The 24,624-nt window shown below is 39.5% G+C and overlaps 1 protein-coding gene and 1 long non-coding RNA gene across 2 annotated transcripts; one reads left to right on the forward strand and one right to left on the reverse strand.

Annotated features, from left to right (window-relative positions):
- Nucleotides 1–1,430: 1,430 nt before the first annotated feature.
- Nucleotides 1,431–1,899, reverse strand: LOC119476841. Its single transcript, XR_005204118.1, has 2 exons — nt 1,761–1,899; nt 1,431–1,563 (listed from the first exon to the last, which is right to left on the reverse strand). It is a non-coding gene; the product is annotated as an uncharacterized LOC119476841 (long non-coding RNA).
- Nucleotides 1,829–23,907, forward strand: ankef1a (ankyrin repeat and EF-hand domain containing 1a). The gene is given in 12 exon segments (XM_037750405.1): nt 1,829–2,035; nt 4,331–4,536; nt 5,254–5,415; nt 10,451–10,650; nt 10,757–10,906; nt 11,731–11,854; nt 12,648–13,476; nt 15,616–15,842; nt 16,083–16,237; nt 21,750–21,905; nt 23,418–23,514; nt 23,517–23,907. Coding segments are annotated over 11 exon segments (2,364 nt in total). The 5' UTR covers nt 1,829–2,035; nt 4,331–4,346; the 3' UTR covers nt 23,591–23,907.
- Nucleotides 23,908–24,624: the final 717 nt, after the last annotated feature.

Below are 24,624 nucleotides of genomic sequence, written 5' to 3' on the forward strand. Positions count from 1 at the left end.
GCTAGTAGTTTCTTGTCCTCCAAAAAACAAGACTACAATTCAATTGAGTCCATTTTCAGGCAGGGAAAAAAACTAAATAAAAATAGCTTTTTTAAATTATATTTGCTCCAATTCTTCCCACCGCTGCTTTTAAAAACCTATCTGAATAAAATTACTGACTTTAAAAAAAAAAGCCACACAATTGCTTCCACCCCTGGTCATTAGCTTGTTTTTTTTGTTTTTTTACTTGCAATTTTATTTATGGCGCAAAGAAAATAATTATAGTTACAAACTCAGTGCAGTACAGTTCAAGAATTCCATTTCAAAACATAAATATAAAAAATAAATAAAAAAAATAATAAATATGAAAAAATATGAAAATAATATATAAATAAATGAAAAATAAGCAGGATTGAGATATCCAAATATTAAATAAATAAATAATTCTGGCATATGTATACATAGTTTCATAACATGGGTGCTTTTGACCCTTATTATACATTTGCAGAATAGATAGTCAAGGGCAAAGAACTGATAATTCCACCTACAGTAGGCTACTTAAGGATGTAAGGATGCATGAACAATGGGAGGTAGATGCACATGGTCTATGCTGGTAGTTCTGTGTGGATTAAGAATGTAAAATAAGGATTCCTCTTTCAAAATTTTTTATTTTCAACATAATAAAATGACACAATACAAAGACTTACAATTAAGACAAGAGATACTGAAAACCACCAAACAAAAACACACCCAGACACACACACACAAAAAACAACAACAAAGTAATAAAATAAAAATAAGAATAAAATGTGAGCATCAGCGATAGATACAACCCTGTGAATTTAACAATTACACATACTGATATATTTGTTACACCCATTCTTATTGCTCTTGACCATTCCTCTTCAGGTATATTGCTATTGAAAAAAAGAAGTATACTTCAAGTTTATTTTATGAAGTAAACTTCAGTAAAGTTCAAGTATATTCCCAAGTATATTTTATGTAATAAGTATACTAATATCAATGTAGTAGTAGTATACTTGTAAGTGTACTACTTCAATACTTCTTGGGACTAAATACTTTTAAGTATACTTTAAATGTAAGAGTCGTAAACTTTGAGTGCACAATTAGTTCACATTGAAGTTGTATTTTGTACTGCAACTATAATATGAACTGTAAGTGAACTTATAGGTATACTGTACTAATAGCACACTTGAATAAACTTCTTTTTTGTAAGGGAAATTATGTGGATTTAGAGGTATATCTATCCCAAACAATTTCTAAATCTCGCTCTGGACTGACAAAACATTTCAATTTTAGGGCATGACCACATAAGGTGCATGATTATATGTGCCACAGCTACATTTTAGACATAATAGAAAGAATATAGGGTCATATTTAGATCGAATAGCTGGGGTTACATGTGGTCTTATTCTGTGAATAATCGTATATTGGGTTTCATAGGATTTATTAGAACATGTCATTTTCTTTGCATTCAATAAAATGTTTCGCTACATATCATCATCAAGATGGGATCAAACACCTGAACGGTAAACAAATGCAAGTGGGAATTCTCAGATGTTGCTGAAATGAGAAAGAAAGTCTGTGGCTGGTGTTACTGTAAGTAGGTATTTCCATAATGTTAATTGTATTCACTGTACTTGTTTTGTTGTTTAGTTCATTCAGATACAAAATATAAATAATATGCTTTACACCAGGCCTAATGTAGGCTACATGTTTCCTCGCTGTAGTCGTATGTGGAGCAACAAGCATCGTATTACCGAGCTCATCACCAGCACTTGAAAGCAGCATCAGACACCAACCAAAAAACAGAACGTCCTTCCCGGGCTTTGCCGTTGCCATGGAGCTGAGTGATTTGCCGTTGCCATGGAGCCGAGTGTTTCTTTTCTCCGGCAACAAAGTGAAAGGTTGTGCTTTAAAATGAAGTGAGGACTCTGTGGAGAGAAACTCGACATTAGTGTGACTCTCCTCGCTGTCCAGTCCTGCTGGTGTGTGAACGACGAAGTGGAGAGGACTTTAAAAGTTTCCCAGCACGGTAAGAAGCGCGTGCCACGGTGCCAGACAAGGACACGCAGCGCGTGCCAAGCTACCGGTAGTTTACCTCCAGCAGCCGGTAGTTTACCTGTAGCAGGTGGTGTGATGATGAATGAAGGTTTATCCGTCTACAATAGCTTTTAATTCACTGTTTATGCCGCCAAATGTTTTATTCACCGTACATGGGCTCATTCGGGATAATTGTTGTTGTTTTTAATGGAAGTGTAACACTCAGTAAAGGGTCCAAAGTAGTAGTGATGTGTTGGTCACGAACGAGTCGGCTCTTTGAGCCGGCTCTTTTAAGTGAACGATAAGAGCCGGCTCCCGTCCGAGAGCCGTTTTTTTCTTTTTCTTTAATTAATTCAAAGCAGAATGATAGGATGATCTTCTCTGCGCCACGGGCACTCCACGCACTGACTGTGACTGAATGTTGTGTTAATGACGTCCGTGCGACCAATCAGGTAATGACAGACAAGGATCATACCATCAATCAGGGAGGGGCAGCGCGCTGACTGTCTACAGGTACAGAGCAGGAGGGAGAGGAGGAGAGAAAGAGAGAGGAGTGCGGTGCACAAATAGCAGACAAGATGAGTGACAGTCGGAAACGAAGCAGCATGTAAAATTATGGTATTCGGGAAATTATAAGGTTTATTATAATTATATTGAGTAATTGAAGTGATATATTTGCACACATACTAATCATAGGTCTAAATTGCGCTAAATTTGACTGAATTATAAAAGGCAGAAGTGGTAAAACGAAGAGCCGTTTGGGAGCCGAAAGAGCCGGCTCTACTTGGTGAGCTGAGCCAAATGATCTGGCTCACTAAAAATAGCCTAAATTCCCATCACTAGTCAGTAGCATTGACAAAGTACCGAGTCACAGTGTACGCAAGTTAGACTGACACTTAACAGCCGAGCTAGCGAGTTAGTTAGTTAGCGTTAAGTAGATTGAGAATGATATAGCTACTGCTATACTGGAGTAAAAGTAACCTTAAGAGTAAATAAACTAGCTTACATTAAATGTGCTGTACTGACGTTTAGAAAGGAAAAGTCACTGAATGTGATGTTGAGGTCAAACTTGTTTAAGGTGAAAAAACGTGAAAAAGATAGAATACAGTGCTCCAAACAAAAAGCAAAGCAGGTTTGCTGCACTGACTGCTCTCTGTAATGGCTCCACAGACGGTTGTTAAAGTGGCAGTAGGCAGAATGTTTTTGGCATCATTAGGCAAAAATTCCATAATAACCTTTCAGCATATTGTAATTCAAGTGTTCTGAGAGATAACTAGACTTCTGCTCCTCCTCATGGCTCTGTTTTCAGACTTTAGAACATCTAGCCTGTGATGGGAGATTTTGACCAATCACAGGTCATTTCAGAGAGAGCGTTCCTATTGGCTGTTCATTCAAGGGAGGCAGCTGTCAATCACTGGCAAACTCCGATCAAACGGTCAAACTAGGTGGCGCTGATCAAATATGAATCAATATTCTGTATCTATATGCCTATTTCTCTCCTCAAATATTTTCAGAATCATCTTGTAGTGTACTGTTTAGCTGTAAAATGAGAAATGTTTGCTCCGGCTGGTGGGCACTGCTTGGTATTTCCTCAACTGATCTCAACATGGCGGCCGGGTCACAAACTATGTTATTTTACAGCTAAACAGGACAGTTTGATCGGAGTTCGCGAGTGATGGACAGCTGCTCTGATTGGTTGTTTTCCTCCGGTCTGTGAAATCTTGTAGATGCCGTTGGGAGCACCGGAGGACACCGGAGGACACAGAGACACACGATTTTATTCAGATTACCTGTCTCATGCACTACTGTCAGGATACAGTTTTTTTTTTTTAATATTTTTTTTTAATCATATTTGCTCCAATTCTACCCACTGCTGCTTTAAGTGACATAACTAAAAGCATGTGCTCTGTGATGATTTGACAATATTGAGTGATTTCAATTGTACAATACTTATGTTAAAAACCTATATGAATAAAATTACTGACTTTAAAAATGCCACACTTCCACCCTTGGAATAACATAAAAGGAATATACAAGTACAGAAAGTGGAGCTACTAAAATAATAAAAATAAGGAGCTGAGCGAAGGGCTAGTAGATAGTATTTTGTTATGATGATAATATTATTAGCTAGAAATTCATAATATTCTTGTTCTGTTTAACAGAAACTGTTTAATTAACTGGATAGTTTTGAAATAGAAGGGATCTGTATTTATTGATTTGGTCATTAGCATGTATGCGTGCATGTTTGTCAGGAAGTCATATCTCCTTATCTTTTCTTTTCAACTAGCCAGTCTGATCCCACAATGAGTGGTGCAGTAGCAGAGGACCACCTGCAGGTCCGTCAGATCTACCGCCTGCTGCAGTGCGTCCATGAAGGGGATAAGGTGCAGATAGAGAAGATGGTGAAACTTGGGGTGGATAACCTCATCAATCTCACTGAGCCACAAGATGGCACGGGGGTGCTTCACGTGGCAGTTTCAGCCAACAATCAGGGTGATGGTCCTCTTCTTTACTCCGTCAGATTATACATGTTGTATTTAAGACAACATGGGGCTCCACTGGCCTGCTGGCTTTAGACAGTCAGTAAGTTTACATGACTTGAATGCTGAGAATATCCAGTTTACTGTAATGTAATTTGATTTACTTCCAAAATCCCTCATTTTAAACGACTTGTTTCTTGGATTTTATTGAATTTATTGGGGCTGGCAATCGATTAAAATATTTAATCACGATTAATCGCATGATTGTCACAAATTAATCACACATTTTTTATATTTTTTTTTCTATGCATTTAGCATAAAAAATATGCTCAAATCATGTGCCGTATGACATGGCTGGTACCTATGGATTCATTAGGTTTCTAGTTTCATATATCAGTATCTTCACTCTAGCTTTAAAATGGAGCCCGCTACAACCTAAAAATTGCAAGTTGCGTTAATGCATTAAAGAAATTCCTGGCGTTAATTAATTTGCGTTAACACGCTATTATCTCATGAACTTTCACAGCCCTAGAATTTCTAGATTAAATCTTAGTCTTCATTCAAGGCCTTTTTGCCGTACGGTAGCTTTAGTGATGTCAAGGAATTACAAGAGTTCATGTACACAAGGGTTACTGTCCAAATTGTTTGTGAGAGAAATCAAGCAGTCCATATTGTTTCAAAGTCACTTCATTGTCCTGACTGTTTGTCTACTCCCGTGGACTCCTTACAGACTTGGTCAGCTTCCTTCTCTCCCAAGGAGCAAACCCCGACATCCAGGACAAGAAGGGCCGCACCCCGGTCATGTTAGCCGCTGAGCTGGGCAACGATGCCACAGTGGCACTGCTGGCCCAGAGCCATGCTGATCTGAGGCTCCAAGACACTGAGGGAAAAGGTGAGCAGTAGCAGGCATTGCCATTCGCCATTTTGCATGCGCAGATGGTGGGTTCTGGAAAAATGAAAGTTTTGGGGAGAGCAGCGTAATACATATATATTTGATTTGATTTAAATTAAGTAGTTTTATGGTGACTGAAATCTTTACATTGCGAGAGAGAGAGTTGACGATAAAAAAATCTGCACAGAATTGACAGACAACCACAGGTCAGTGACAACTGAGCAGCAAGCAGGGAGAAACTATAAGGGACATTTATGTGAGTTAAAGAAAGTTTATTGGCTAAAACATCACCAATATCATGGTGATATAGAAACAGTTGCAGGAAAATACCAAAAAGTAAATGCTTTAAAAATATCCAGGGGAACAACACTATGCACTACATACCCAATATGTGTACTATCTTTCAGCATACTTTTGTGTGACTAAACAGTAGTATGTATCTTTTCGGACACACTGAGCAGTAATTTACATCGTCACTTCCTGAGAGCCTTCTTGCTGTTTGGAGATGTGTAACCATGGTAACCCGTGCCAACCTCATGTGACCAAAATTCGTTTTCATTAATTTTTATCTGTTCAAAATGCACCTTAAAGGGAGACTTGTCAAGTATTTAAAACCTTCACAGGTACTGCATTTAGCATAAAAAATATGCTCAAATCATAATATGGCAAACTGCAGCCCAACAGGCAACAACAGCTGTCAGTGTGTCAGTGTGCTGACTTGACTATGACTTGCCCCAAACTGCATGTGATTATCATAAAGTGGGCATGTCTGTAAAGGGGAGACTCGTGGGTACACATAGAACCCATTTACATTCACATATCTGGAGGTCAGAGGTCAAGGGACCTCTTTGAAAATGAACATGACAGTTTTTCCTCACCAAATTTAGTGTAAGTTTGGAGCGTTATTTAGCCTCCTTCATGACAAGCTAGTATGACATGGTTGGTACCGATGGATTCATCAGGTTTCTTAGATTCATATGATACCGGATGATGCTAGCTTCACTCTAGCTTTGAAACTGAGCCCGCTACAACCTAAAAATCACAAGTTGCGTTAATGCTTGAAGAGAATTGAGGTGTTATTGGTGTTACAGAGCTGTACGTCAACAGATCTGTTTCTGGTCCACTTCAGCTCTAATGGGGCCTCAGTCCTCTTTCTGTTCACACTATTGTTAAAGAAGTTGAAGTTTGAATTTAACTTTATTAACTTATTTAATTTTTTTAATGATTTTTTAATGATTTTATTTCAGCTACTTTAACAAATGTAGTAAATTTAAACAGTGACTGAAATGCTGTTAAAATACATTCCCTATACACAGTTTATTTAAAAAAAAAAAACTCATTCTGCAGCTGCACCACCATCCTGCTGAAATATGAACAGATAATCTACAATATTATTATGTTCCATCAGTGCAACCAAACACATCAGGAGTGATAGAGATCCTTATTCACTGATCCTACGGGTCTAAGCTTCATACTGACTTTTAGTATATAAACTGAGATTATACATTATGTGTAATAAACATTTTAGTGGAACTGCTCTAATTGACAGCTGTTTCAGTCACAGTGTTATAAAAATGAATGTCGCAAAAGAAGGACAAGCAAAGGTTTTATTCTGAGCTGATGCTGATGCTTGATGCTGTGATAGATTTGAATGTGAGGGCAAAAACCGCTGTTCAAAGAAATGACTGACCATAAAAGCTGTAACTTTAGACAGTCCTGAATAACAAAATAATATCTTAAAATTTTGACATGAACCCCCCTTAATTAATGCGCTTTGATACGCGCTTTATTACGGACTGAATGAATGAGAAAATAAAGCAGCGTATGCTGCCATGGTTCTGTGTTGTTTTTCCGAGCATGTACAAGCGCGTGTGATCTGTCTACGGCAACTCTAGAGGGATAAAATACAACGGCAGAAGGCAAAGTGAACCTGGAGCCATTTGTGTCACAATGCACAGATTAAGCGAACCGCAATGCGGACTTGAATCGAACCGAACTCAGACCGCCTCCCGAGGAGGTCTGAGTTCGGTTCGTTTCAGAGGGGTCTGAGTCCTTTTGGAGTGTTAACATATGCTCAAAAATGCTGACTCATCGCTCTGAGGTCGTTTGGAGGGCTGAAAGGGACCAAGTGTGAAGACACGTTTAATAATTCAATAATTGGCAGAATATTAATTGATGACATTACTAATAATCAAATGTCCATTTAAGTAATTTATCAGGTAAAATACAAACATTTGCTGCCTGTAGATTCTTATATTTCAAATCCACCTTCAAGTGGATGTTTGTGAGTTTTTAGACCGTCAGATAATATATGCAATTTGAAGATATGACCTTGGGCTGTTTGTGGCACTTAATTACTTAATAATTACTTAATTTATTATATAGATAACCATTAGTTGCATCTATTTGTATAATAGGATAATGTGGTATGCATAAAGTTAGGGATAATGTACAGCGAACCGGTCACTGTTGTGAAAGAAAAGCCCGACGGGGACGATGTCATCTCTCATTGCCCTGAAGGGGATTCTTTCACAACAATGACCCGCTAGCTGTACATTATCCCGCTTATTACACGGCTACTTACTGAAGAAATCAATCATTTCACACAAAAAGGTCTGCCAGAGTCTGACAACGGTCTGCTATACATAGCAACGGTCTGCTATACATAGCAACGTTTTGCTATACATATCAACGGTCGGCTATACATAGCAACGGTCTGTTATACATAGCAACGGTCTGCTATACATAGCAACGGTCTGCTATACATAGCAACGGTCTGTTATACATAGCAACAGTCTGCAATACATAGCAACGGTCTGCTATAAATAGCAATGGTCTGCTATACATAGCAACGGTCTGCTATACATAGCAACGGTCGGCTATACATAGCAACGGTCTGCTATACATAGCAACGGTCGGCTATACATAGCAACGGTCTGTAATACATAACAACGGTCTGTTATACATAGCAACGGTCTGTAATACATAACAACGGTCTGTTATACATAGCAGCGGTCTGCTATACATAAAGAAATAACAGAACGCAGAACGCCTGTGATTAACCAATCAGAATCGAGTATTCAACAACGCCGTGTAATAAAGCATTATTATTCCTGGCCATCTCTATATCTGTTTCTGTTAATTCACCTTAAAGGCATAATCAATGATCCAAATATAAAAGAGAGCATTACCCTAACTCTAAATATCAAAACACAAGATTTGAAACTGCTATAACTCTCAAACTGAGAGAGAACCGACCCCTTAGGTCTGATTAACAAAGCTCATTAGCTTATTAAGTTAATATTTTCAATTCTCGAGCAAGAAATAAACATTTATAATCTGTAAATAAAACTCTTATATAATGCGCAAAAAAATTAGTTATATTGTCAATAAATTACATGGTTTTAATCATGTGAGGTAATAGAACAGCTTCCCCATCCACTAATGTATTATCATTTGAGCTTGAAGTGTCGATTTCTCAAATAGAGGTGTTATCCATCTCAAGTTTGACCAGCGGGCTCGTTGTGAACGCCTTGCCTTGTCTTACAACTCATGAAAATGCATGGTGCTTCTGTTTAGATATTGATGAGGAGGAGGCGGTATCCTGGACAACTCCAATCAGCGAGCCAAAGTTCTACTTCAGGACCTTTTTAAACCAATTGTGATAATGACCCAAATTACAGTGTGTCCGGGGCATCAATTACTACCAGTGGAACGAGAGAGGGAGGAACAAAAGTATTTGTGTGTGTGCTTGTGTGCATGAATACATGCTTTTGTAAAATATATGTTACATGTGTATGTGTGTGCACGATTGTGCACAGTGCGTGTGTGTGCATGTGTGTGTCAGACCGTGTGGGTACATCTAATTACAGATCAACCTCTAATGGTGATCCTCTCCTGTGAAACATGCTGAGTCACCTGATATCGTCCTGCACTCCCCAAAGACTGGTTCGGCCCAGTCGCAACACTCACAGCCAAGCCTTTCCCCCAGTAGGCTGAGCGTCATAGTCACACATGTGCCTGTATTATCCACAGTGTTATAAAGGCGGGCTGGGTGGGGAAAGAGCAGCAGCTGCCCCTCCCTCAGTATAGTGGCTGACGTACCAGTTAGGCTGTGCACCTGCGTGTACAGGCCCAAACACACATAGACTTATGGATGAAATTAAAACCATGGTGCGTTTACTAGCTAACGCCTATAAGCTAATAAGCTAGTTCTCCATTGTACATACTCAATACAGAAATCTATAAATGTCTTCCATAATAAATAAGGGATGAATGCTCAGGGAAAATCATTCACAAATAAATGCTTTAACACATAAATAAATACATACTTTTAAAAATAAATATAAAATATATATTCAAAATAATGTAAAAATAAATAAATTAAAAATAAATGCGAAATAAATACATAAGTAAAAATAAATGCAAAAATAAATAAATAAATTAAAAAAGTCATACAAATAAATACATAATTAAAGTGGAAATTAAACAGAAGAGTAAATAAATAAGGGAAATAATACAATGCAGGTAAAGGAATAAAAAAGCAAATTAAAACAAATGTCACATTTAGTCAATTACTTAATGATTACATTTATTTTTGATATTTTTGCCACTTTTAATGGCATATTAATTTATTTATTGAGTAATTTATTTATTTATTTTTTATTATGGCAGGTTCCTTCCTCCATATTACATGGATCGCCCTGATCTGACCAATATTGTTAAAATTATCACTTTTTAAAAAATAATTTTTAGTTCAGATTTTGTTCGTGTCATTTTTGTCTTTATTGGACAGTTTATGGTTGCAACAGACAGGAAACAATGAAAGTGACAGAGAGGTATGCCACCAACTAAGGTCAGAATTGGAACTGAGATGTTGCGGTTATATGGTTATTCAGCTACAAGGAAACCCCTGCCTCAAGTTATTTTGATAAGGTTGATGTTAAGATTTTTTCTTGAGATGCAACTCATCAGATACATCTCCCACTTTTTTCTTTAAATTAACTTTTGTACCCCTTACCTCCTCTCACTTTAGGTTTGCTGTTCCACTGTATCTACCCCACCAAGCGCCACACCCGCTGTGTGCAGGTAGCACTGAAGTGCCAGGCAGACGTCAACAACGTGTCAGCTCAGGGGACTCATGTCTTCCAGTTTATGTGTGAAAAAGCCCAGCAGTGCACCCCCATGTGTCTCCTCATGATGGGTGGAGGGGCCGACCCCAATGCAACAAATCAGGTATGAAATTGGATGGGGACTAAATATTCACAGCTGAGATTTTCTCCATACTGTTTGTTTAACTTAAAACTGACTCCTCTGCTCTCTCTGCTCTCTCTCTCGTCAGGAAACCGGCGTCACGGCGTTGATGGAGGCAGCCAAGGCAGGCTCCCTGCAGCTCGTCAGTGCCATTCTCAAGAGAGGGGGAAATCCCAACGCTCTGGATCGAAGACGCCTCTCCGCAGTACACTATGCCGCCATGGGGGGCTTTTTTGAGGTGTAGTATCTGCTCACCAGTGGTGGAAGAAGTATCTAGATATTTTACATGAGAAAAAGTAACAATACTAAAGTGTAAAAATACTCTGTTACGAGTAAAATTCCTGCATTCAATATCCGATATTTTACATGAGTAAAAGTAACAATACTAAAGTGTAAAAATACTCTGTTACGAGTAAAAGTCATGCATTCAATATCAGATATTTTACATGATTAAAAGTAACAATACTAAAGTGTAAAAATACTCTGTTACGAGTAAAAGTCCTGCATTCAAAATCTTACTTAAGTAAAAGTACAAAAGTATTAACATCAAAATATACTTAAAGTACCAAGAGTAAAAGTAGCTTAACCTATAATACAATACCTCATACTTTATAAGTTGATATATATAGTTTGTATTAATAATTTAAATATGCAAAGTAACTAAAGTTATCAAATATATGTAGTGGAGTAAAAAGTAAAATATTTGTCTCTAAAATGTAATGGAGTAGAAGTATCAAGTAGCATAAAATGGAAATATTCAAGTAAATTACAAGGACCTCAAAATGTAGTAAATGTACTTCATTACAATCCACCACTGCTGCTCACCCAATGTCTAGTTTCTACTATTAAAAAGATAACTCAAATATATATTAAAGTAATAATATATTGAATGAAAGTGGAAGAGCTGTTTTTGTCTCCCTACATTAGATGTTTTTCTTCCAAGTTTTCTAAATTTCGAACTCCAACCTTTGCCCTTCCTCAAATTACTATCGGTAACAATAGGATTTTACATTTAGGATTCTGTTGTTGATGTGTTGCTCTGTGGTGTTTTGTGCCTTCCAGTTGATTAAGGTGCTGTCTGCGTACTGTGCAGACATGGGCGTGATCAACCTAGACGACTGCACACCCCTACACTACGCTGCTGCCACGGGCAACACTAACTGCTGCAAGTTCCTGGCACAGAGAGGTGCTGTGAGAGAGTCTAACACTTCATGATGTTAATGCGTTGAATTTCATCTGCGTGCCTAATGCCGTCACAGGTTCAAGACAGGCTCTCTATTTTTGTAGTTATTAGGGCTGTCAAAGTTAACGTGATAATAATGCGTTTTAATGCCACTAATTTCTTTAGTGCATTAATGAAATTGATATCTCAGAGGTTGTAGCGGGCTCAGTTTTAAAGCTAGAGTGAAGACACTGGTATCATATTAACTACAAAAATCTGATGAACCCATCGGTACCAACCATGTCAAGTCAGCACACTGACACACTGACAGCTGTTGGGCTTGAGTTTGCCATGTTATGATTTGAGCATGTTTTTTTATGCTAAATGCAGCATGTACATGTGCACCTGTGAGGGTTTCTGGACAATATCTGTATTTTGTGTTATTAATTGATTTCCAATAAAAGATAAGGTACATTTTGAACAGATAAAAAATGTGCGATTAATTGCGATTAATCATGGACAATCATGCAATTAATCACGATTAAATATTTTAATTGATTGACAGCCCTAGTAATTATATGTTGTAAGCATATATCTCTGTTGTGATACATGTATAGCCAGGAAATCAAATCTTCTTCTTGGTCAAATAGTAATATATATATGAATATATATAGATCTATATATAGATCTATGTATAGATCTATATATATAAAAAAAGAAAGTCATAGAATATGCAGCGGCAAACACGGTCCCAAATTCAATTACGTAATTCTACCATGTGTTTATATTTCTTCCTAAAGCTGTGATTTATGTTCAGGTTGTAACCCCAAACTGAAGAACCAGGAAGGTTTGCTGCCACGTCAGATCGCCAAAGACGCCGGTCACAAAGCGGCAGTCAAGGAGCTGAGGAAAGCAGAGCGGCAACAGGGCAAAGGCAACAAATCCAGCGACGTCGGCCTCATGACAGATCTCTGGAGCCTGACCCTCCACGACTGGTCCCACGAGCATGAGACCGAATTACGGCAAGCCTTTGAGAAAACATCAGACAGAGTTACCGCCGAGATGTTTGTTTCAGTGTTAGAAGAACTAAAAGCTCCAGTTGAGCTCGACCAGCTCCAAATGGTCATCTCAGCCCACGACAAGAGAAAAGAGGGGTTCATCAATATTAATGATTTCATCAAAGGTGTCAAGTACATCAAGAAGCCATTCCTCCTCTCCTCGTATATGCCTAAAAAGAAAAAGGGAGAAAAGGGAGGAAAAGGAGGAAAGAAGAAGAAAAAGGGGAAATTAGTCATCCCCATGCCCATTTGCACCCTCCCACCGGAGCAGATGCCCCGGCGACCAGACGGAGGCCCACCCCACTTCATGATCGACACGTACTGCAACCGCTCGGACATCCATCGATTCGACCGCGACCACCCGCCAGAACATCCCATAATGAACGACTCAGCATGGTACATAGAAAAGCCAGAGAAGGTCTACGTCAATATCAACTACTGTGTGAAAAGTGGAGACCTGGAGTCTCTGGACCTTGCTCTCAATCAAGGGGTTCCCGTGGATGTTCGAGATCAGTTTTACAAGACCCCGCTGATGGTGGCCTGCTCCAGTGGCAACTACGAGGTGGCTCAGTATCTCCTCGGTCGGGGGTGAGAAACATCATGTCTTCTTTTTTATTAATCATGCTTTTTATTGTTTCCTTAAGAAAAAAGTCAACAACAACCTAAATCACAACAAATAAAATAATATGTACATATAACAGATAGTAACTGTAAATTGAAAAAAAAATGATTCAAAAACAAAGGAGAGGAAAAAAAGTATTAAAATAAAAAATGTGAATAAATAGATAAATAAAAATTCATAAAACAAAAAATGATTATATTTATTATTTTTTTATGATTAAAATTAATACATAGTAATGATAATAAATACATATCAATAAATACAAATAAATAACACCATGTCTTCTTTATGGTTTTAGACTTTGGAAACCACTTTAACAAGACGGACCTGCTTTCTAGTTTTATTTGTGAAGATTATTTAGTACAATTAAGTGAAACGGATGATCAACAATGTGAATCGAAAGCAGCTGTAATCAATGTTTTAATAGTAACAATGCATCAAATGACAACGTGAAAACGAAGTGACAATGCGAAAGAGGTCGAAAGAGGCTGAAAACATGATACTCCAAATATATGATCATTTTGCTTCGTCACTGCTGGATGTGTAAATAGTAAAAATAAGTTTGCCATATCAACTTAAAAGGTGATGATATGTCAGTGTTGTGTTTACGACTTGTTTCTGCGACCCCTAAGTGGCCTATAAAATCTGATATTGGAGGTTTAAAGTTATAATCCCGAAGGGCGGGTCCATTATTTTTGAGTTTTTTTAGGTTATTCTATCATTCTGTAGCTTCACAGTGGTGTTCCTTATGTATTCAAATCCGAACATTCGAATGTTGGTCTAGTACAGGGCTCTCCAACCTTTTCTCCTCTGAGAGCTAATTTGACAAAATGAAAGTGGCCGAGAGCTACACATAGCGCTAGGCAAGTTGTACATCGCCAGTAGCAGACATCATTTCTGACTTTAATGGTCCTTTAATAACATTGCAGCCATCGCAGTCATCGCTTCTATTACAATCCCGCCGTAGGTGAAGGGCTTTTTGTTTTGTTAGGATGTGCACCACTAAACGAAGCTTCTGTTGCAGCGTTGGTTTTCTTCGTCAGTTTGATAAACAGAGACTGTTGTCTTTTAAGCGTTGTTTTCAGCACCTCGGTTCGTAGACTGCTACCAGCCGGAAAGTCCCGTGAAAAGTTGCAGTGGACTTTGGTGAAGTGGCGCTCGACTTTACATCTTTTACCGACTGACACGCTCGCACCGCAAATGAGACACACACATTTGTCATCACCGATTCCTCATTAAAATAGTATCTTTTTTGCTTTTTATTGGCTTGGCTATTTTCTGAGGTCATTGTCAAATCTGGTGTACGCTTGCTGGTCTGCTAACATCTCCTGACGTTACTGCGTCGCTGATGTCATGAAATCTGAAGGCAGCGCAACTTGTTTAGTTGTCGGCTGATTGGCAAATAATCATTTTGTGTCAGAGGGGGCCGCAATGTCTGTGAATTTGATCGGATAGACATTTAAACCGGTATACAATGTGACTTTGTGTTATGAAATTCATGTCCATATTCTTGTAACCTTTAGTGAGCCCAACGAAAAGGGCTGTCTGATGGCGAGGTAAAGCGGTAAAAATATTCAAAATATATTGTACACTTTAACTGATGTGGATTTTTTTTAAGGTGGCTAAAATACGTTTTTCTGTTGCTCCCATTCAGAGACGCTTTACCTCGCCGTCAGACAGCCCTATCCGACAGTAACTGAAGCCGTTATATCGCGGTCTTCAAGACCAGACCAGACTTAATTCTCAAAACAGTCTTTTTACCTTGCAGAACGCGGGAGTATACATACAACCCCACTTCAAAAAATCCGAACTAACCCTTTCAGTTATTTCCAAACTTAGCAACGCTAACTTTGACTCAGCTAGTGCTAGCGTTCACATTCTTCACAACCTTATTAATCAGCTTACTTTGGAAGCCAATGTCGCTGCTTTTTGAGAACACAGATGGACCTGCCCTTTAAGAGTTCAACCTTATGTTGATTTGGCGACACCCGTGGCGGTATCAGTAAATGTGGTTTAATACTACAGGTCCCAGATGTCCTGGGACCTGCCCTGTTCAAGGACTATTTAAACACACCGTGATAACACAGCTGTTCCAATCCTAACAGGGCGGATGTGAATGTCTGTGACCAGTTCTTCTGGACGCCCCTCCACCATGCGGCTCACGCTGGCCAAGTGGAAATTGTTGAACTTCTGGTGGAGGCCGGGGCCACCGTCGATGCCCGGGCCCTCAGTGGAGGCACGCCCCTCATGAGGGCCATCGAGAGCTCTCGACCCTCCTGCGTGGACTTCCTCATCAAGGCGGGCGCCAGTGTCACTGCAGAGAACAAGAAAGGTTTGACTGTACATCTAAAATAAATCCTATAAGTTCATTTAAAATACTAATATTTAAATACATTTCATTTGGAGTAGGTTTCAATGTATACTAACATATTAATATAAACACATAACCGAATTGGATTTAATAAAATGTTGAGGAAGAACAAAGGAAATAGGAGCCACTAGATTTAAATGAATACATGATACACTGTGACTTGTAACTGATATTTCATTGAGCATATTTTCTTTCCTTCAGAACAAAACTGCCTCGACATCGCCAGAGCTTTTGCAGACTCCAGGATAATTGACTTGGTCAAAGACAAGATGGATTCTCTTCCTAAACCAAAGGAGACGGCGAAGGGAAAGGGAAAGGGGGGCAAAGCTCAAAAGGCTAAACCTGCTAAAGCAAAGGTACCCAAGTAACTCCGTTAAAACCTTTTTACCAGCCCGCTACAAACATATTAAAATCTTGTGGCTTCAAACCTTTCCTGTTTTGTGTATGTGTTATGGCCGTCAATCGATTCAAATAGTTAATCGTGATTAATTGCTAAATGAATTGCACATTTTTTTATCTGTTCAAAATGTAACTTAAAGTGAGGTTTGTCAAGTATTTAATACTCTTATCAACATGGGAGTGGGCAAATATGCTGCTTTATGCAAACGTATGTATATATTTATGATTGTAAATCAATTAACAACACAAAACAATGACAGATATTGTCCAGAAACCCTCACAGGTACTGCATTTAGCATAAAACAATATGCTCAAATCATAACATGGCAAACTGCAGCCCAACAGGCAACAACAGCTGTCAGTGTGTCAGTGTGCTGACTTGACTATGACTTGCCCCAAACTGCATGTGATTATCATAAAGTGGGCATGTCTGTAAAGGGGAGACTCGTGGGTACCCATAGAACCCATTTACATTCACACATCTGGAGGTCAGAGGTCAAGGGACCTCTTTGAAAATGGCCATGACAGTTTTTCCTCATCAAAATTTAGTGTACCGGTAAGTTTGGAGCGTTATTTAACCTCCTTCACGACAAGCTAGTATGACATGGTTGGTTCCTTGAGTTTTCTCTGAGGTTTCATATGATGTGAGTATCTTCACTCTAACTTTAAAACTGAGCTCGCTACAACCTAAAAATCGCAAGTTGCGTTAATGCGTTAAAGAAATTAGTGGCCATAAAATAAATCTGCAATTGACAACTTTGACAGCCCTACTTTAGACACAGCAGTAGACGCTTGCTGTCTGAACACCTTAAATTGTGTCAAAGTAAAACGTAAGCAACATTTGACTGGAGTTAATCCCCCACCCTCGTTTTCCTCAGTGTACTTCAGCTTCTTCCCTCAGCATGAGAAACCTAAGCCTGTAACCAAATCTGATTACTGTAAAGCAGCAACTTGTAAGCAAATTAGACCAGATGTGTTGTGTTACAACAAGAACATGCCAGTGCTTCAATTTGCATTTCCTATAATCAGGCTTAAATCTGACAAAACTGTATTGATTTTGTCATTAGGACTCTTAAAGTAGTAGGAGGTGCGGTAGCACACATACATCAGGAATATTCATAGTTCAATTATAGCTGCAAGCAGCAATTCTGGGAGGCAAGAAAAAGTCCATCACACAGAATAAATTGCACACAGGTACAATATGGAGCTGCCACTGAGCATTTATTATCATAACTGAGGAAAGCACAGGAGCAATATCCTGTTTCTGCTCCTGCACTGGTCTGCAATAAATGAGACAATTGTTGACGGAATTGCAGAAATTCGCTCACCACTATAAGGAACTGATAAGCCTATTCAACTTCCATCCACTGTGTCTTATGAGCAACCCAATCACTGTAAATAATGCATGCACCCTGGAGTCAAAGTACGTCCATTGCAATGTAAAACTTTGGCTTTGAACCTGTGATACTTATCACTTCTACTGTACGATCATATGTAAGTTTAAAATATTCTTAGTTGGTGAAAATAGGATCCTGTAAACGAGACAGACACAAATGTAAAATATGACCATAATTCCTGTCATTTTATCCAGCTGTTATATATGGAGGACGGAACCTGCCAAAATCTAAAATAAATGAATAAATAAATAAATGACTCGCTAAATACATAAATGCGCCATTAAATGTAGCAAAAATAATATTAAAAATAAATGTAGCCATTAATTAATTGATAAAATGTGACATACAGTTAGTAAATTGATATTTCTCTTATATTTTACATCTTTATTCATTTATTTTGTATTAATTCCCTTATTTATTTACTCTTGTTTAATTTCCCTTGTATTTATTTATGTATTTATTTTTATACATTTTTTAAATGTATTTATTTATTTTTTATTTATTTTATATTTATTTTAAAATGTATTTATTTATGCATGATTTTCCCTTTGCATTTCACCCCTTATTTATTTCCCCAAACTTATTTATTTTGGTATTCTTTTCTTTATACATTTCTTTTTGCATATCTGCCTCATTATGCAAATGAGGGGGCTGTCACTCACATTTTATCAATTATTTAATGGCTACCGTGACGTCACCTGTTGTTTTGTGGACTGCCGTTTTGAAACCTTAAGTTCGGCATTTTGGCCGTCACCATCTTGTTTTTTTGCAACCAGCATTGACAGGAGACAGTACGACCGAACGCTGAATAAGACATTTTTAGGCGACCACAAATGTTAGAGTTAACTTTCATGAACTGAAAACACACACAACTCCCAGACCTGTCAATCACAAGGTAGCCCTGTCCTAAAGCATCCCCTGCTTTATGGTCTATCTGACTCTAAATGGGACCATCATTTACTAAATGAACATCATGCTGTATTGAAGAAGACTTGAAACTAGAGATTGAGACCATAAACTCATGTTGACAATGTTTACTGAGGTAATAAATCAAGATAGAAGTAGGCTCATTTTCTCATAGACTTCTATACAATCAGACTTCTTTTAGCAACCAGAGGAGTCGCCCCCTGCTGGCTGGTAGAAAGAATGCAAGATTAAGGCACTTTGGCTTCACTTCTCAGACCCGGAGTTGCCAACTGATTGATTTTGACTGAAAATTGAACCTGCGTTTCTCGGACTGACCTCCAGGCTCCATCATATTTGATTAAGAAATCAGTTCAGTGGTCTGCCATAGAAATAGAAAAAAAACACCTGTGCAATATGTCCTACTGTAAGTAGAACTGTGTGGTTCCGAGAGTGTTTGAAACTAAAAACTTTAAAAGAAGATGAAAACAAGGAAACAAGGACACGGTGTCAGTGTCATTGATGTAACGTGTAAACGTGGCCCAGATAATATCATTCTACTGCAGAGGCACAGGACCTTCTGTGCTAGTCCAACCTGCACCACCTACAGGCAAGAGAGTCACACCAGCAGCAGGCTGAAAATGGCAGATGAGACATGCAGAAACATCTGAATGTGTGCTGTCTACAGGCAAGAAAAGCAATAACTATTGCCACAACTGCAGATTTTAGCAGCTTGCATTTCTGTGTGTTTGTGCGTGTGTATGTGTTAAGGGTTTACATTTTACATTTGTAGTTACTTATTTTAGAGAGGGAAGGAGAGGGATCCTAACCAAATTGTATCTGTCCAAAGTAAAACAAAAAATCTGTTGTTTTATCTGTTTATTTGTAGAATAATTTGCTCTGGACTAGGGATACTAATTTAGAAAAATGTTGTTAACCGATAACCGACCCTCGTTAAGCGATTTAACGTTAACCGACAAGATTTGTGCCTCGCATGCAGCGGTGTACCAGCTGCAGGAGCACAACAGATATTGGTTGACGGGAGTCTCCAGTTCACCGTCCGGGAGCGTTAACTTAGCAGCTACGATGCTGCGTGTAGTGTCGCGGACATGCAGCCACTTTCCCAGTAAAAGTCTCCACCGCACATTTAGTTTAGTTTAGCAGGTTGTCAGCTGTGTGTCTGCCCGGCGTAACGATACTTTGTCTGCCCGGCATAACTTTAGCGAGTGACCAACAAACAGTGTGTGTGTTTGTGCTACGTTAGCAGCTCTAGCATTGCCGGAGGCTTCGTGTTCGCCGCCGCCACATGTAGTCTGAGTAACTTTAGCGAGTTTCCAACAGACCATGTGTGTGTGTTGGTGGTGAGTGTGAGGTTGTTGGTGGCGTTCTAGCTGTGAACGTAGGTGTAGCAGTGTGTGTACAGTTTATTTGTCGGTGAATAAATGCTACCAAACTACAACTCCTCCGCTCCGCTTTAGCGAGCTGGAGAGACCGGAGCCAACTTCCTGTATCCTGCAACTCCGGCTCCACCTCTTAAGGTGGGCTGTTAAGGTGGACCGGCTTTTCTCCTTAAAGTGACGAGCCGCTCCTCTGAGCCGCTCAGCTTTTGAGTTCATTATTAACATTTCTTTTAACCGTTTTAACCGATAGCGTTAATCGGTTAAAATGCTTAATGTCGGTTAACTGTTAAACGGTTAATTATTGACATTCCTACTTTGGACATATCTCTACAGACAAGACACAAATGTTTGAAATAAGGGATAATTTGGGTGTTTTGAAGTGGGTTTGTATGAGGTCCGTATCCATAGTTAGTGGCAAAGCCAGAGGTTAGCTAGACCAGCAACTCCCGTGTTCTGTGAGGTAAAATTGCTGTTTTTTTCAATGGAGTCTGGTTGCTTTGGCGAGAGTATAGATAACGGCTTCAGTTCCCCATCGGAAACACAGACTGTATAGCTGTCTCCCGGCAAGGTAAAGCGGTGAAAATATTCTAAATATAGTGCACTATAGTTAAACTGATGTTGATTTTTTTAGGTGAGTCTTTCTTTTAGGTGTCTAAGATAAGTTTTTCCGCCGTCCCCCGTCCACAGCTGTACATTGCTTTGCTCCGGTGTCGGTTCTCCTGTCTGTTTCTCCAAACTGGGGGCGTGCCGACCGTCATCTACTGTAGGTAACACACCGACTATGGATAAGTACCTCATACAACCCCACTTCAAAACACTATCCCTTTAATGTTTTGCCCAGCTGATCAATATTCATCTTTATCACTATCCTCCAAGCGTTTTTCATTTCACTGGTCCTCTGTGTAACAAGTGCTATTTCTGCTTGGACCTCCCCTCCCCCTCCCTATCCTTTACCTCTATTAGGATTTGTTGAAAAATCAGGAAGGTTATTGTTTTAATTCTCAAACGGGCAAATCTTACACTTAAATTTTGTGACCTAAATGTGTGTATTGTTCTTGATGTCTCTGGTTGTCTGGATGCATCTAACACAAAGGTCAGCAACCTGCGTCTCTTTAGCTCCTCTCCAGTGGCTCCCTGTGGATTTTTAAAAATGGAAATGAATAACTGTCTTTTGTTAACATTTTCAGTTTTATTTATTATTGGTGTAGGTCTATGGTACAACTGTACGACGGAGTGTTAGGGCCATTGAGTGGAAAAAAAGTCGTAGATTTCGAGAATAGAGTCAAACTATTATAAAGTAGTCATTTTACGTGTTATTTTCTTTTTTCTCGTAAAGTTATGACTTTATTCTTTTAATATTATGACTTTTTTTTCTTGTAAAGTTATGATATTATTCTCTTAATATTACGACTTTTTTCTTGTAATATTATGACTTTATTCTGTAAATCTCAGATGTTTTTTCCCTCAATGTGGCCCTAATACTCCGTAGTACATTGTCTCTTTGGCCCTCACTGCATTAGACTTATATACTATATACTTAGACTATAAACTGTGTTACCTTCACATTGCTCAAATGTTTTGAGGCTCCAGACAGATTTAAATTTGTTTTTTTTCCTAAAATGGCTCTTTTGATAGTAAAGGTTGCCGTGACGTAATTTTCCACCACTATGACCCCCTCTGACTGACCTGAAGACCTTTGCTTTGCAGTAACTGCACACAGTTCTTGGATTAAAATGAGGCAAATCTGAAAATCTTGGTGTCCCATACAGGACTTCGCTGCAGAGGGTGCGGTGCGCGCAGAGACATCGACTGCAACAGCAGGGAAGACTCCTCCTCAGAAGGATTCCAAGAGCGTCATCCTGCAAAACACCAGGATCACTACGGGGAAAACCAACACTGTGGATATCACCTTTGTGCCAAAAACGGTAGGGCTCATCACCATTTACTGTCCGTTGCCTCATTGTACTCTAACATCTATGCTTGCTAAACAGATGTTATTACTTCCTGTCTGAATGTGCCATTACAAATATCTCATAAATGCCTGTGAATTACATTTTGACTAGGGCTGTCAAAGTTAATATGATAATAACGAGTTAACGCAAATTCGTTTTAACGCCACAAATTTCTTCATTGGTTGTAGACTTGAAGGTTGTGAAGATACTGGCATCATATGAAACTAGAAAACGAATCCATTGGTAACAAACCATGCCATACTATCTTGTCGGTAAGGAGGCTAAATAACGCTACAAAGTTACGCTAAATTTTGGTGAGGAAAAAACGGTCATGGACATTTTCAAAGGGGTCCCTTGACCTCTGACCTCCAGAATGTGAATGTAAATGGGTACTATGGGTACCCACGAGTCTCCCCTTTACAGACACTTTAGGATCATCACAAGCAGTTTGAAGCAAGTCATAGTCAAGTCAGCACACTGACACACTGACAGCTGTTGTTGGGCTGCAGTTTGCCATGTTACGATTGGAGCATATTGTTTTATGCTAAATGCAGTACCTGTGAGGGTTTCTGGACAATATCTGTCATTGTTTTGTGTTGTTAATTGATTTACAATAATAAATATAGGGATGCACCGATACCACTTTTTTTCAGACCGAGTACAAGTACTTACATTTGGGTACTCGCCGATACCGAGTACCGATACGAGTACTTCTCTGTGCCAAAAGACCCTCGTTAACAGCCAGCTGGAGGGTGTGAGCGACACACGGCAGGCTGGGGAGTCCCGCATACGAGGCGGTGTGCCACGACCGGCTCCAGGTCGGCTTGGAAAGGCTCGGGGTGAAGGTGCTTCCCGGGGCCGAGGCCAAAGAGCTCGCTGCGCCCTCTCTCCCTGCCGGGGAGGAACGGGCCTCCCGGTGCGACTGTCGACCGGGGGTGGACTGTCCTTAGTGCGCCCCAACCGCGTCATGCCCCCAGGGCAGGGCTCGGCCTGCGTAAAAGGCAGCAGGGGTCTGCGGCGATGTCTGCAACCCACCCGACCCGTCTCGCGCGAGTCAGAGGGTGCAAGCAAAACCCCGTGGTGCAATGAAAGTGCGGGCTAGCGCGCGGGCGCACCACCGGCTCGTCTCGCCCACACCGTTGGGGAGGTGGTTTTCTTGTTTCATATGATACCAGTATCTTCACTCTAGCTTTAAAACTGAGCCCGCTACAAGCTAAAAATCGCAAGTTGCGTCACTGTGTTAAAGAAATTAGTGGCGTTACAACTAATTTGTGTTAATGTGTTATTATCGCGTTAACTTTGACAGCCCTAATTTGTACATGTACATTTTCTCAGTTTGAGCAGTCTACCTCCTCACTAAACCTGTGTAAGAAAAGCAGCGTCTCCAGCGTTCCTACCAGCGCACCATCAGTTCAGTACCGTACCCAACTTATTGCGTAATTACACACAGCTGTCTTTTTTTTTTTTACGACTTGTCCGTCTCAGGTGTGGGGGAAGCCGCCCACCACCAGCCAGCTGATGTCAAAGATAGAGAGACGGAAGGAGCTCTTATCCCTTGAGGTGGACTTTGACGACTTCATGATGCCTTTCAGCCAGAACATCCAGAGGAAAACGCTGGAGCCGGCGTAAACCACAGACTAGACCCGGAAGGAGGTTAGGCAGCAAGAGACACTCAGACATTTTTGGATTCATAGTTTTTACCTGAGCTGTCTGAACACCTGTGACAATTATAGACACTGGGTTTACTTTGGATGAATCTATTTTCATTACAACTGCTTTAATCAACAGAGTTAGACATCATGTTACCAAACCTCTTGAGTATCAGAACAATGTCAATACATAGGCAGGAATTGTTAGAAGGACAGGACATGTAAAATTTCATGGGTAGAATTTATTAATAATCAAATGACAAAGTCATGCAAACGATATGAATGTGATTATTCACCTAAAAATAAAGATATTTCTTAGGTACACACCATCTAGTACTGTACAGTATATCCACAATGCGCAGCAGGGACTGTTTGCATCTCTTGGCAATTGTCAAACAATACAAAAATCGGACAGATATATATTTGTCAATACACTGGAAGATGTCAAAGTGTTTTACATAAATACAGAATTGGTTTCTACTGTACTCTCAACTTGGTTCAAGCTGAGAGCCATTTTGCTGACTAAAATCCCTTGACCCTGAAAGTTAAAGGATACAGAAGGTTCAAAAAACGCTAAATAACACTACGAAGTTACGCAAAATTTTGGTGAGGAAAAACTGCCATGGCCATTTTCAAAGGGGTCCCTTGACTTCTGACCTCAAGATATTATGTGTACCCACGAGTCTCCCCTTCACAGACATGCCCACTTTATGATAATCACATGCAGTTTTTTTGCATGCAGTATAAATGTGTTTTTTTCTCCTATTTTAAAATGGTGTGTTTGAACATTTCTGCATACTGGGGTCCCTAAACAGTCAATTGTCTATAGTTCTTTCTCACGTGACTGCCTCATCGGCTGTCCTTGGGGTGTTTAATATTTGCAATTTAAAATCGGTGCGGCCAGGATGGACTTCCGAGCCGATCGGGGGATGTAAGAAACACTCTTAACATGCCTCACACCACAGGAATATCTGGAAAGATCATCTGTATAACCATCAAAAAATCAGGGCTGGGTTGGCGATTGTCGTGAGGAGAGGGTGGGG

Source organism: Sebastes umbrosus, chromosome 18 (genome assembly GCF_015220745.1).
Source record: "Sebastes umbrosus isolate fSebUmb1 chromosome 18, fSebUmb1.pri, whole genome shotgun sequence".
Taxonomy (NCBI): Eukaryota; Metazoa; Chordata; class Actinopteri; order Perciformes; family Sebastidae; genus Sebastes; species Sebastes umbrosus.